This window comes from Salvelinus sp. IW2-2015, linkage group LG24 (genome assembly GCF_002910315.2).
Source record: "Salvelinus sp. IW2-2015 linkage group LG24, ASM291031v2, whole genome shotgun sequence".
In the NCBI taxonomy this organism is placed as follows: domain Eukaryota; kingdom Metazoa; phylum Chordata; class Actinopteri; order Salmoniformes; family Salmonidae; genus Salvelinus; species Salvelinus sp. IW2-2015.
The window spans coordinates 1,895,116-1,910,695 of NC_036864.1; the positions used below are offsets into that span (position 1 = coordinate 1,895,116).

At 47.3% G+C, this 15,580-nt stretch overlaps 1 protein-coding gene across 1 annotated transcript in view; it reads right to left on the minus strand.

Moving 5' to 3' along the window:
* Positions 1-15,580, minus strand: part of LOC111951305 (cadherin EGF LAG seven-pass G-type receptor 1-like) — a 120,087-nt gene that overhangs the window by 33,351 nt on the left and 71,156 nt on the right. Inside the window, exon 8 of the mRNA XM_070434694.1 lies at positions 12,543-12,623. Coding sequence (XP_070290795.1) covers positions 12,543-12,623 — 81 coding nt within the window. The remainder of the gene's footprint in view (positions 1-12,542; positions 12,624-15,580) is intronic.

Consider the following 15,580-nt stretch of genomic DNA (forward strand, 5'->3'; position numbering starts at 1 on the left):
TTATACGTAGAAGTAGCGCGCTCAGCGGGTGGCGGGCGTTTCTTGCGGTCGAGCCAACTTCTCTTGGTACCGCGTACAGCTCAGTACAACGCAATACCCTGGTCTGCACACACACTGGGTCAACCTGTAGAGAGTCATAACTCTGGCTGGCCAGGCCTGATTTAAGAGCTGGCTGGCTATGCCCTGAACGCACCAGTAGAACTCTCTACTCGTTTGATTTACTAGAAGAGCTGGAATAGAGAGCTAAGCACCACGTCTCTCTGTCTAATCTMTTTATCAGAGAGCAGATAGAGGGGAAGTAGTAGCAAGTACACCGTTASTGCCAAATGTGCACATATACACATGAACACACGAACGCAAGCAAGCACGCATTCACACACGCACACACAGAAATAATGACTTCCTTGTATCGCCACATAACCATGAGAAACGGTTGATATTCGATAAGAAACAGTTGCCAGACTTACATGCCGGTCATTCCTCCATGTCTCAACATCAAGGAAGGTCTGTGCTAAATGAACGAGTGTAAGTGAACGAGAGAAAGTGTGAATGGATAGTGAACATAACCCTGTTAGCTGTGTAGGTGAAGTGTCTGCTGAATGACCATAGAAGTCTAGTGGATGTTGTAGTAGATGTAGCCAGCTCCCCATTGACAGCCCAGGCCAGCAGATCAATGGTTCTCAGGGTGAAGTGTCAATGGTCTACAGTATTGGCCTCCTAAGCAGACGCTCTCACACTCTGGTTATGTCCCAAATGGCACCCTATTTCAAGAACTACTTTCAACCAAGGTAGGGCTCTGGTTAAAAGTAGTGCAGTGCACTACATAGGTACTAGTGTGCCATTTGGGATGCAAGCCTCTCACTGTCACACGCAATYGCTCTCATGCTTAGCAGAAGACCTTCTCGCACCCTCCGTGTCAGCCTAGAGACACTGTATGATTAATCAGACGAGGGGTGAAGTCACTCCTTTGGCACGCAGAGCGGCACATCAATAGGGACGCACACAGTCACTCACTGAAACCCCACTCTATACTTGGCTTGGCACACCAGGCCTCTCTTTAGGCATTGGCAGCAACACACACTCAGCGGCAGTGGATTTAAAAAGAGTTGAATGTGTGTGTTTATGCCCAGGGGGACCGGGAGGGCAGGTACAATATGATATCCTCTTTAYAGTTACCGTCAGAACAGAAACACAAATACATAATTAAGGTGCATCCGGTTTCCATCCTTGAGATGTTGCTACAACTTGACTGGAGTCCACCTGTGGTAAATTCAATTGATTGGACATGATTTGGAAAGGCACACACCTCTCTATATACGGTCCCACAGTTGACAGGTGCATGTCAGAGAAAAAAAMCAAGCCATGAGGTCGAAGGAATTGTTCGTAGAGCTCCGAGACAGGATTGTGTTGAGGCACAGATCTGGGGAAGGGTAGCAAAAAATGTCTGCAGCATTGAAGGTCCCCAAGAACACAGTGACCTCCATCATTCTTAAATGGAAGAAGTTTGGAACCACCAAGACTCTTCCTAGAGCTGGCCGCCCGGACAAACTGAGCAATCGGGGGAGAAGGGCCTTGGTCAGGGAGGTGACCAAGAACCCATTGGTCAATCTGACAGAGCTCCAGAGTTCTTCTGTGGAGATGGGAGAACCTTCCAGACGGACAATTATCTCTGCAGCACTCCACCAATCAGGCCTTTATGGTAGAGTGGCCAGACGGAAGCCACTCCTCAGTAAAAGTCACATGACAGCCCGCTTGGGAGTTTGCCAAAAGACACCTAAAGGACTCTCAGACCATGAGAAACAAGATTCTCTGTTCTGATTAAACCAAGACTGAACTCTTTGGCCTGAATGCCAAGCGTCACGTCTGGAGGAAACCAGGCACCACTCATCCCCTTGCCAATACCATCCCTACGGTGAAGCATGGTGGTGGCAGCATTATGCTGTGGGGATGTTTTTCAGCGGCAGGGACTGGGAGACAAGTCAAGAGAGGGAAAGATGAACAGAGAAAAGTACAGAGAGATCCTTGATGAAAACCTGCTCCAGAGTGCTCAGGACCTCAGACTGGGGCAAAGGTTCACCTTCCAACAGGACAACGACCCTAAGCACATAGCCAAGACAACGCAGGAGTGGCTTTGGGAGAAGTCTCTGAATGTCCTTGAGTGGCCCGGCCAGAGCCCTGAACCCGATCGAACATCTCTGGAGAGACCTGAAAAYAGCTGTGCAGCGACGCTCCCCATCCAACCTGACARAGCTTGAGAGGATCTGCAGAGAAGAATGGGAGAAACTTCCCAAAATACAGGTGTTACAAGCTTGTAGCGTCATACCCAAGAMGACTCGAGACTGCCACAGGGTCTTCAACAAAGTACTGAGTAAAGGGTCTGAATACTTATGTAAATGTGATATTTCAGTTTATTATAAATGAGCAAATTGTTAGGGGGCGTTTACGGCCACACAATGGGGGATGCCACCGGGAAATTCGAGGCCTGGTGAGAATATTATAAAGTGCTTGCCAAATTGTGAATGATAGACTGATGAAGTGCAGCCTGCACAARAAACAAWGCAGAASTCATGCCTTTMATGAGACTTTTTTCAAATCATCATTAGAGTCGCATCATGCAGCCTTAGAATGCATTTGCGCACTCCCTCTGAAATAATTTGTAGAAAATGTCCTTTCAATTTTATTCARCCAGGTTCCATAGTATCGTAATACYATAAAATAATGCCACGGAATTCTCATCAAATCTTGTCTTCTAAATGAATTAGTGTAGCCTACAGCCATATGGCATAGCCAGATCAGGACCTAACATAAGGACAACTCAGAATATCCTAATCTGTTCTTCTGAAATAAGCTTCATTTTCTTCGTATCACGTTTCAATAGACCTGTCTAAAACAAACCATAGATTTATTACGATGGTGTTGGCTATATTAAATGGATTTATTAGAATTKAAAAAAAAATTGATCTTGCAAAGTTCTGCATCAGTAGCTTGTAGGCTATGCGTGGAAACCAGGAGATGCTAAATGTAYTTATGTTAATTGACGGTGGCAATTACTGTGAGACCAGCAGTTATTTGCTTGAGAATCACCGACTGACAAAATGTCATGACCACCACAGCCCTACCTAGGACGTTATATAATTAAGCAATAAGGCCCGAGGAGGTGTGGTATATGGCCAATATACCACGGCTAAGGGTTGTTCTTATGCACAACAACACGGAGTGCCTGGATACAGCCATTAGCTGTGGTATATTGGCCATATACCACAAACCCCTGAGGTGCCTTATAGCTATTATAAACTGGTTACCAACATAAATAGAGCAGTAAATACGTAATTTTGCATCATACCAGGGATTTTTCTGCCATTGAAATTAGGGATGTACTGATATGACATTTTTGGCCGATACCCGATATTAAAACTGTTAGCGGACTTTTAAGCATTCTAGTAGAGTTAAATATTTAACACACACACACACACTGACCAAACATGTATTTTGTTGGCATTTACAAATGTCCCCATTACCAGTAAAACATAATCAAAACCTATTTCTTTCACTTACTTGCTGTGCCGTTTCGTTGTTCATTTGTTCAGTCAAGCAGTGAAGTTTCAGCTCTGTCTGTCCGTGGACTATTCCTCAGTGCTCACTGTCACTTCCATCTTGTCCAGCTGTGTCTGTAACATWTCACGTAAACCCTGTTTCTTGTCTGCATCGAAGTAGCGGTCCTTGTACCTAGCATCGAGCATGGTGGCGACACAGTAAAGAGGCTCAGAGAGAACGCCACCGAATAGCTTGTTCACAGCCTCTAGTATAGAGTACTTTTCCAAGTAAACCCCACGGTCTGTGTCGGCAGTKTTGTTGAGCAGGCGTTTCARTGCCATGACAGAGGGTATCACGTCTGCTRCAGACGCWGTTGATGAGCTTATTTCTCCAGTCAGTTGTTCAAATGGMGCTAGGAGTGTGTTCATGTTTCCAAGTTTCAAACATGTTCTCAAATGCCATTGAAATGGCAGCAGCGGTATGAGAACCAGCACATTCTAGAGCATGTAATACGGCTTTCCTCAGTACAAAATCCTCGTCGACCCACTGTGCTGTCAGACTCAGCATGCTCATGGGGCTGACATCGCTGGTCCAAATGTCGTGAAACTAATAGCAGTGACGCACATAGCAAGTAGCTCATGGATGAGCGTTGTAACAATACTGTGTAACTCCGGTAGGGCAACATCTGAAAAATAGCGCCTACTTGGTAGTGTGCTCGACCAGTCGGCGAAAGCCAACATCATCCACGACWGAGAACGGATAATTGTCAAGGGCAATGAATTCTATTATCTTGGCGGTAATGGATTTCGCCTTTCAGTTGTCTCTCTGAAATGTTCTTACTGTTTCAAATGACTGCTGGACTTGTTGTCTGCTCGATCCACACAGCAGACATTGTGGGCCAGGTTAGGAATGCTGTGTTGCACGTGTAGCGATATAATTTCCGTGGCGTCATTATGTAATTTACCTACGTTATACAGGTATGCACGTCAGCTTTGACATCAGTTTTGCACATCAGCGTTAAACTAGACATTGGGCCGATGTTAGCATTTTTAGCTAATTTCGTCCGATTCCGATATGCTTACCGATATATCGTGCATCCCTAATTGAAATCCTTGGGTGGGCCGGATAAGAGTTTTTTTCTGGCCGCACAAGTCCCCCCCCMAAAAAWATATATCTAATAATAATAACAAAAGCATTTCTAAAATTCAGCCACGCCGACGGGCCGACCACGGCCACGTATGGTGAAATCAGAGGTGATATATGTATTGCAGCAGGTGATAGACATTATGCAGGTATTCAATTTATAATGAGAACACACCTCTGTCTCTGGCACAGTGCCAATCTCCCCCGGGACCTGGCAGGTGTMTACCTGTACCTGGGTGCCCCCTGGGGTCCCATGGTAACCTCAGACATCCCTCTTTCCTGTCTAGTAACCTTAAAGGGGCAATCTTCTGTTCAAACAATARCAACGCTGTCACCCCGTCACTGATATGGTAAATAGCTGAGGGTTGGGGCTGGAGAAATGTTACCAATCTCAAATGCAGATTGACCCTTTAAATGCCTATGATGGTTTTTCACCTCTGAACCACTTTGTCGAGTAAGCCAATGTGAGTGGTGGTGACAGCAGGCTACTACTGTATTACCACAGCAGACGTTCTTCAACAGAAGCTAGTAGTTAGTAAAAACACACAGAGTGGAGGATATGTAGTCAGTGTGACTCAGTCGTTCGTTGTGTTCCCCTATGTCCTCAGCCATGCAGGGCTGGTAATGCAACTGTTTTATCAGTAGAGTGTGTATATTGCATGGTATGTTCTAGAGAGAGTGGGAAAGATGGCGAGAGCGAGAGACAGAGCGAGAGACAGAGAGAGAGAGAGAGAGAGAGAGATAGAAAGGAGAGAGAAAGAAGAGAGAGAGAGAGAGAAAGAAGAGAGAGAGAGCGAGAAAGGAGAGAGAGAAAGAAGAGAGAGTGAGAGAAAGGAGAGAGAGAGAGAACGGAGAGGAACTGATGCAGGTCCAGATGTGGAATATGGGGGTCTGCAGCAGCTGTGCTCCACCCACACTGAAATCCCACTCCATACTCGGAGGTCCGGGATAGGAGTCCGATATGAGTCCGACGTATGAGCTGGGGATAAAATGACCATTTACCCAGCTGTCTGCTGGTCACAAGTGTCTCACTCTCTCTCTCTCTCTCACACACACACACACACACACACACACACACACACACACACACACACACACACACACACACACACACACACACACACACACACACACACACACACACACACACACACACACACACACACACACACACACACACACACACACACACACACACACACACACACACACACACTGTATACACACACACACACTTCCCCAATACAGCTCCAAGAAATACACAGTAGACATATGACTAATTCCTGTGTGAAATAATGTCGCCCTTTGTATGGAATGGGGCTTTCAGTGTCACTGACTGTTATTCAGCAGTTAGATCGGTATGTATGGGAGAAATGTATCGAGTTACACCATAGTTCTCAATAGAAATGTTGGCCTAGGCCCTATGCAGTTTCAAAAGAGTTTTTGATCCCCTGACTGAAAGTGGACTTGGCTCACAGACAGGGCCCCCTTTCCCTCTCTCTCTTTCTTTCTCTTTCTCTGGGGTGTTGACAATTCTGCCGTTCATCTCCTAGCTCGTCTCTGGGCACGATAGCCTAGCTGGTGCCATAGCAACGCACCTGATCCATACGGCAACCAACAAAGAGGAAAAGGTCAGAGAACACAATTAACAAGTAACACACACAGACAGACAGGCAGGCAGGCAGGCAGGCAGGCAGGCAGGCAGGCAGGCAGACAGGCAGACGCACACACACTAACATACAAATGGATGTGTAAACACACACACACACTCTCTCTTCTCACCGCCTCTTTGAGTGTGTGAACCAAATAACTCTCTCGCTCTGTGTACATGTTTTCAGCTCTAAAGTCAGTACAGGCAAACACTCCATGTTATGGCCTTTATAGATTTTTTTTAATATTCTAGTCATTTAGCAGTTAGTGCATTGATCTTGAGATAGCTTGGTGGGACAATCACATAGGTCAGTATATTTCCCTCAAAGTARCTTTCAGCAAAGTCAGTGGTAGTAGGGAGGGGAAAAGTCAAGTGTGAGTGTTAGTTTACGAAAGGCRACGTTTCTATTTGTTTTCCCACTCAGTCTGCCTTGCAGCCCAGTAGGTAGGGTATACGGTTACTGACTGAGGCCTGATCTGACACCTACAGAGCTGACAACACAGGAAACACTGCAGTAACTACCCCAAAACAGCCCTAGGACTRAACACTGATTAACTAACATTATCTTCTCATCCCATTACACCTCTCTACCTGTCTGTCTGACAAGCACATGACAACTTTACTACCCGGGAGGGAGCCTAAGGTCAATGGTGGATGCATCAGATTACAAACAAAAGAGAAAAAAACAACTCTGAAAAGAAAATCCATCCACTTCATGAGGACTTGTAATACAGCTAATGTCATAACTGTAATCTTTCCAGAAGTACATTTTGAGTCACAAGGCAGTGCTAGAGCCGTGGAGTGTGTGGGTGTGTGTGATGTCGAGTGTGTGTGTATCAGTCTTCCTTCGGTGTGTCACAACACGCCCGCACAAAGACAATGGGGAATGTGGAAACCCTGGACTTCAGATTGGACGGGAACCTCTTCTGCATCAGGAGGCTCCAAGCCGCCACAAAAGCTCAAATCTGAACGCCTACGCCGATGATGGCGTTCTTGTGGCACACATACCCCAGAAGTTTTACAAGCCACCCTCACAGCAGCTGTGAGAGCATACAGCAGAACGGGGCTGTCTGTAAACGTCTCAMGAACAGTGGTCGTCTGATCCTCTGCCTGAAACACCCGAATTCTTTATCTCAGACTCATCACTTGTCATTGTACCACACTTTAAATAKCCTGGAAGCATCCTCTCATTAGACTGCAACATCCACCAGGGCATCCAGAACCGGGTCAAACAGGCCTCGTCCTCCTTTAGACGGCGAAGGAAGAGGGTTTTTAACAACAGGAACCGGCACACCAAAGTGGCCGTCTACCAGGCAGTGTGCGTATCTACACTCTTTTATGGATGTGAACCATGGACAGTCTACAGACGACACTTAAWACAACTCTTTCCTTTCACATAAAATGCCTCCAATGCATTTTGAAAGTTTCCTGTCAGGACCGTGTTCCTCACTCAGAGATCCTACAGAGAACCAACTGCAGGAGCATCGAGGCGTCCATCACACACCACCAGCTTAGATGGCTCGGGCCATGCCATCCGGGTGCCAGAGGATCGACAGAGAAGACAGATGACCGTGCCTGCCCCAGCATCAATGGGACAGGCCTTTGTGTGCTCCGTCTGTGGCCGATAGTGTGCATCCCGCATCGGATGAAACAGTCCTCAGCAAACCCACAAGCAGTAGTGGAAGTCATCATCGGATACGATGGACTACCTCAAGTGTGTGTGTGTGTGTGTGAGTCAGGCCCGCGCTGCAGGAAGTTGCTAGCGGAGGAGAGGAAAGGGTAAGCGGGGGTATTTTCATAATGAAGGAAGTCGGGAGCGAAGGCTCTGACAAGACGTGGGTTTCACGGAGGAAACGCAATCGCCTCTCTCTCGCCCTCTCTTTCTCTCCCTTTGTCGCTCTCTCTCATTCCAACTTCCAGAATTTTTGGAAAAGCTGTATCTCCTGCCATCCTTTGCGTTGTGTGCTCCTACGGAAGGAGGGGAAAGGCAAATGTTGAATGTGTGTGTGCGTGCCTGGTGTGTGTATGCGTGTGTTTGGTCTGGTGTGTATGTGTGCCTGTGGTGTGTGGGTTAGGGCGTCCGTGTAGCTGCTGACGTCCCGACGTGTTCTTAGACCATTACCTCACCTACCCTCTGGCACTGTAAACCTAGAGCTGTCAATTATTCATACACGCATGCATGCGGCACACACACAACACTCACAACCACACACTAGAGCTGGGACGATAAAATGATTGACAGCGACCATACCAATCACTTAACGCAGGCATTTTAGCTATTGTTCATTGTGATAAGTAGCCTGTACTAGAAAATGTTTGAAATAAGTTTGCCAATATGCGTGATTATTAAATGGGGCAACTACGTAGTTGTAGGTTAAAGGATAATAAAATAAACCGTGGACAACATTATAAACGTATCTTTCTATTATCGTTATCACATCAATTCAGGCCATTTTTTACACACACACACACACACACACACACACACACACACACACCCACCCACCCACCCACCCACCCTGAGGATATACATGGGTAACAATGTTGCTCTCTCTCCTACAGGACACGGGGCGGACTTTCAACCCTATATGTTACCCTGATGCCATCTCTATAACACACACACACATATATCAGTGTTCTGCTCTTTCTCTGGGCGATGCCAGATGGACAGCAGCATTGTCCTCTGAATACCTTGAGCCGAACAATAAGAATAGGAAACCTTCAAATATGGCGTTTCTCTCTATCACACGAATCCCGTGACCCCGAAATCTAGAGCTAGTTGGAATACCGGTGAGATTACTATCTTACTACAAACTCCCCACTGTAGGTGTGAAATGTTACTGTAATACATGTTTTATTCAAGCTTAGGAGTATTGACAGCATCAAACACCCGTAAGAATGTCTGGCAGTGAATGCTGTTACACATTAACACAGCCTGTGAGTAAGAGAAATGGACAGAGTGAGTAAAGGGGGAGAGAGAGAGAGAGAGAGAGAGAGATAAAGAGACAAGACAGAGACAGGTGCCAGGTGTTTACAGCACTAATAATAAATCTCTTCTTGTCGCCCCCCCCCTCTCGTTCTCTCTCCCTCCCTAGTTCTCTTTCTCCTGACCAAGTTCTCCCTCCTCACTCTCTAACATTGAGTCATGCTACATGAGCTGCATGGAATCTCTGGCTCCCTCATTGGCAAACAGCAATTGGTCTGGAATAGGACACGGGAATTACCACAGATTCCCTGCAGGTGTTYGAGAGGCAGAGATGTTGACGAACACAAACACACAGGTTTAATTGTGTTTTCAGTGAAGAAAATGTAGCTAGGGCAAGAAGTGAAGTAACTCTGTTAAAGAGTCTGTAGAGACATGCAAACCTTTGAGACACTCGACAACATGTTGGATAACACACTGYGGACTAGAACCAAGCTAACCATAGAACCACCGCAAGACTAGACCACGACTAGAGCCAGACCAGAGACCAGACGAGAGCCAGACTAACACCAAGACTAGTACTACCACCACTTAGAGCCGTGGAGGTGTGGGTGTGGTAGTCGAGTGTGTGTGTAATCAGTCTTCCTTCGGTGTGTCACAACACGCCCGCACAAAGACAATGGGGAATGTGGAAACCCTGGACTTCAGATTGGACGGGAACCTCTTCGCATCAGGAGGCTCCAAGCCGCCACAAAAGCTCAAATCTGAACGCCTACGCCGGATGATGCGTTCTGTTGGCACACATACCCCAGAAGTTTTACAAGCCACCCTCACAGCAGCTGTGAGAGCATACAGCAGAACGGCTGTCTGTAAACGTCTCAGAACAGTGTCGTTCTGATCCTCTGCCTGAAACAACCCGAATTCTTTATCTCAGACTCATCACTTGTCATTGTACCACACTTTAAAATCTGGAAGCATCCCTCATTAGACTGCAACATCCACCAGGGCATCCAGAACCGGGTCAAACAGCCTCGTCCTCCTTTAGACGCGAAGAAGTAACAACAGGAACCGGCACACCAAGTGGCCGTCTACCAGGCAGTGTGGTATCTACACCTTTTATGGATGTGAACCATGGACAGTACAGACGACACTTAAAACAACTCTTTCCTTTCACAAAAATGCCTCCAATGCATTTTGAAAGTTTCCTGTCAGGACCGTGTTCCCACTCAGAGATCCTACAGAGAACAAACTGCAGGAGCATCGAGGCGTCCATCACACACCACCAGCTTAGATGGCTCGCCATCCATCCGGGTGCCAGAGGATCGACAGAGAAGACAGATGACCGTGCCTGCCCCAGCATCAATGGGACAGGCCTTTGTGTGCTCCGTCTGTGGCCGATAGTGTGCATCCCGCATCGGATGAAACAGTCCTCAGCAAACCCACAAGCAGTAGTGGAAGTCATCATCGGATACGATGGACTACCTCAAGTGTGTGTGTGTGTGAGTCAGGCCCGCGCTGCAGGAAGTTGCTAGCGGAGGAGAGGAAAGGGTGAAGCGGGGTATTTCATAATGAAGGAAGTCGGAGCGAAGGCTCTGACAAGACGTGGGTTTCACGGAGGAAACGCAATCGCCTCTCTCTCGCCTCTCTTTCTCTCCCTTTGCGCTCTCTCTCATTCCAACTCCAGAATTTTGGAAAAGCTGTATCTCCTCCATCCTTTGCTTGTGTGCTCCTACGAAAGGAGGGAAAGCAAATGTGAATGTGTGTTGCGTGCCTGGTGTGTGATGCGTGGTTTGGTCTGGTCTGTATGTGTGCCTGTGTGTGTTAGGGCGTCCGTGTAGCTGTGACGTCCCGACTGTTCTTAGACCATTACCTCACCTACCCCTGGCACTGTAAACCTAGAGCTGTCAATTATTCATACACGCATGCATGCGCACACACACACACTCACACACTAAAGCTGGGACGATAAAATGATTGACAGCGACCATACCAATCACTTATCGCAGGCATTTTAGCTATATTGTTCATTGTGATAAGTAGCCTGTACTAGAAAATGTTTGAAATAAGTTTGCCAATATGCGTGATTATTAAATGGGCAACTAGTAGTTGTAGGTTAAAGATAATAAAATAAACCGTGACAACATTATAAACGTATCTTTCTATTTATCGTTAATCAATCAGCCATTCTTACACACACACACACACACACACACACACACACACACACACACACACACACACACACACACACACACACACCACACACACACCACACCCTGAGGATATACATGGGTAACAATGTTGCTCTCTCTCCTACAGGACACGGGGGGACTTTCAACCCTATATGTTACCCTGATGCCATCTCTATAACACACACACACATATATCAGTGTTCTGCTCTTTCTCTGGGCGACCAGATGGACAGCAGCATTGTCCTCTGAATACCTGAGCAACAATAAGAATAGGAACCTTCAAATATGGCGTTTCTCCTCTATCACACGAATCCCGTGACCCCGAAATCTAGAGCTAGTTGGAATACCGGTGAGATTACTATCTTACTACAAACTCCCCACTGTAGTGTGAAATGTTACAATACATGTTATATTCAAGCTAGGAGTATTGACAGCATCAAACACCGAAGAATGTCTGGCAGTGAATGCTGTTACACATTAACACAGCCTGTGAGTAAGAGAAATGGACAGAGTGAGTAAAGGGAGAGAGAGAGAGAGAGATAAAGAACAAGACAAGACACCAGGTGTTTACACACTAATAATAAATCTCTCTTGTCGCCCCCCCCCCCCTCTCTTTCCTCCCTCCCTAGTTCTCTTTCTCCTGACCACGTTCTCCTCCTCACTCTCTAACATTGAGTCATGCTACATGAGCTGCATGAATCTCTGGCTCCCTCATTGGCAAACAGCAATTGGTCTGGAATAGGACACGGGAATACCACAGATTCCCTGCAGGTGTTTGAGAGGCAGAGATGTTGACGAACACAACACACAGCATTTAATGTGTTTTCAGTGAAGAAAATGTAGCTAGGCAAGAAGTGAAGTAACTCTGTTAAAGAGTCTGTAGAGACATGCAACCTTTGAGACACCGACAACATGTTGGATAACACACTGGACTAAAACCAAGCTAACCATAAACCACCGCAAGACTAGACCACGACTAGAGCCAGACCAGAGACCAGACGAGAGCCAGACTAACACCAAGACGTACTACCACCAGTACTTGCAGTACTAGAACTAACACCAGTACTAGAGCTAAGACACGAGAGCCATGCTACTGTACCTCCTTGTGTGTCAGCTCCAGCCAGGCAGTATAAAGAGGGACCCCCAACACCCCACTGGACCCCAGCAGGTGCATGCTGTCCTGGGTAGACCATGGGAAGAGAGAGGTGTGTGTTAGATCCTTTAAGATCTGCAACTATTGTGTGTGTGTGTGTGTGTGTGTGTGTGTGTGTGTGTGTGTGTGTGTGTGTGTGTGGTGGTGTGTTGTGGTGTACTACAGCACATACAGTACATCCTCTAGTCTATGTAAGCGTGTGTGGTCTGTAGGTGTGTGTTTGTCTGTGTCTGCATGACAATGTGTGCATGTTGAGAGAAATTGTTTCCGCCTATTAGATCTCAGTGACTGGATTAATTCTGCATGTTCTCGCGCAGCGGAGAAAATGGTCTAAATAAAAGTTCCTATACAACCCCAGCATTATATCAATTCTATCCCTACTCACGAAGCAGCAATACGCTTGACCTCAATCTTACTAGATGCTTCTGTCTTTCCACTAATTCATTGCAACTCCCCTCCAAGTCTCGACACTACTTGTACTTTTCCCCTCTCGCTTCTCATCCAAACTGTCTTCCCAACTGGCCCTACTCGGATGTATGGACCCCCAACCTTCCGTTCTCTCCCTACTCTCCTCCCTTCCATCCTGATCATCTCTTCCTCGCTCAAACTCTCCAAACCTATTCCTATTCTTTGCCTCCTCAACCCGTCCTCTTTCCTTTCTGCATCATTTGACTCTTATGTCCCTATCCCGGCCGGCTCGGTCCTCCCCTGCTCGTGGCTCGACGACTCATGCGACTCACAAACAGGGCTCGGCAGCCGGCGAATGGAGGAAAACTCGCTCCTGCGATTGGGCATCCTTTCCTCCTCCGCTCTAATTCTCTCTTCTGTCTCTGCTGCTAAGCAAATTCTACAATCTAATTCCAAGCTCACTCTAACCTGGAAGCTCTTCCCCTGCCCTCCCTCCAATCCTCGTCCCCTCCTCCCCCCTCCACCTCTCTGCGATCTTGTCAACCATTTGAAAGAAGACGGACGACATCCAATACCTCGATGCTAAGTCAACGAACCGCTGGTATCTGCTCACACTGCTACCCTGTGTTTGACCTCTTTTCCCCCTTCTCCAGATGAATCTCGCGTCTTGTTGACGGCGGCCGCCCACTCGCCGCTTGACCCTATCCTCCCTCTTCCAAGACATCTCGAACCTCCCCTACCTCACTTCGCTCTCAACTCATCTTTGACCGCATGGCTACTTCCTTCCGTCTTCAGAGAGCGAGTTGCCACCCCTTCTGAAAAACCTACACTCGATCCTCCGATGTCAACAACTCAGAGCAGTATTCCTCTTCTTTTCTCTCTCAAAACTCTTGAACTGCCGTCCTTGGCAGCTCTCCTGCTATCTCTTCAGAATGACCTTCTTGATAAATCAGTCCAGGTTTCAAGACTAGTCATTCAACTGAGACTGCTCTTCTCTGTGGTCACGGAGGCGCTCTCGACTGCTATGCTACTCTTCCTCATCTGCTTCATCTTCTAGGACTATCGCGCTGCTTTGATACTGTGAACATCAATCCTCTTCACTCTCGGTGGGCATTCTCCGGCGCGGCCAAACGTTGGATTGCGTCCTCCTGACAGGTCGCTCCTCAGTGCGTGGCGAGAATTTGTCTCCCGCACACTGCTCTCACACTGGTGTCCCCCCAGGCTCTTTCTAGGCCCTCTTCCTATCTCGCATATACACCAATACTTGGCTTGTCATATCCTCACACATGGTCCTCTCCTAGTCATTGCTATGCGCGAACCAATTATCTTCCCTTTCCCCTCGAAATCAGGTGGTAATCGCATCTCTGCATGTCTGCACAATCAGTGTGGATGAACGGATTCCACGTCAAAGCTGAATCGGCAAGCGGAGCTGCTCTTCTCTCCCGGGGAAGACTGCCGTCCATGATCATCGACTACGGTTTGGACAATCCATTGTGTCTCCTCCAGAGTGCTAAGAACCTTGGCTGATCCTGGCACACCTGTCGTTCTCCACACATCAGCGGGTGACCGTTCCTGTAGGTCATGCTCTACAACATTCGCAGAGTACGACCCCTCCTGGCAGCAGGAAGGGCAGGTCCAACCAGGCATTGACATCTCCGTCTGGATACTGCAACTCGTGTTGGTGCTTCTCTGCTGTGCATTGAAACCCTACAACTCATCCAAAACGCCGAGGCAGCCGTCTGGTGTCAACGTTCTCCAACGTTGTCTCACTCACCGCTCCTCCGTCTCATCCACTGGCTTCCGTTGAAGCTCGCATCCGCTACAAGACATGTGCTGCCTACGGAGCTGGAGGGGAAGCAACTCCTTACTTCAGGCCTTGTCACGGCCTACCCAAACAACACGTGCGTTTCATCCACCTCTGGCCTGCGCTCCCACCTAGAAGTACGTTCCCGCTCAAGCCCAGTCAAAATGTTCTGCTGTTCTGGCACCCCATGGTGCGAACAAACTCCCTACGACGCACATGGTCAGGGAGTCAATACCACTCCGGAAGACACCTGAAACCCACACTCTTTAAGAATACCTAGGATAGGATAAAGTAATCCTTCTAACCCCCCCCCATCAAAGAGGTTAGCATCTTTGTAATAGTGTTTCACTGATATCAATAAGGATATCACCCAATTGTATTCGCTCTGGATAAAGCGGTCTGCATAATGACTTAAATGTTAAATGTAAATTACCCTGTCGAGCAGAGACACAAATATGATCTCCCTCAAAAACTGGCCATGAAGTATGACTTCCCATTTTAAAATACACAGTTAACCACTCAAGAGTGTATATCATGAGTCCAGCTGTGAGCACTCCCTAACAGATATAGATACTGGTTATAACCTAGAAAACCATACATAAACCTCAGACATTTTAGGGAGCACCCCGCCCCCCCACAGGGGCTCAATGAGATGTTGGAACTCATAGCCACCCCACAGACTCCAGTTCTGTGGGGGATAAATCTCATGTGAGTCATACGATCATCCCCACTTACCCCCGTCATCTCCTCTGCACTTGCATAAAAAATCCTC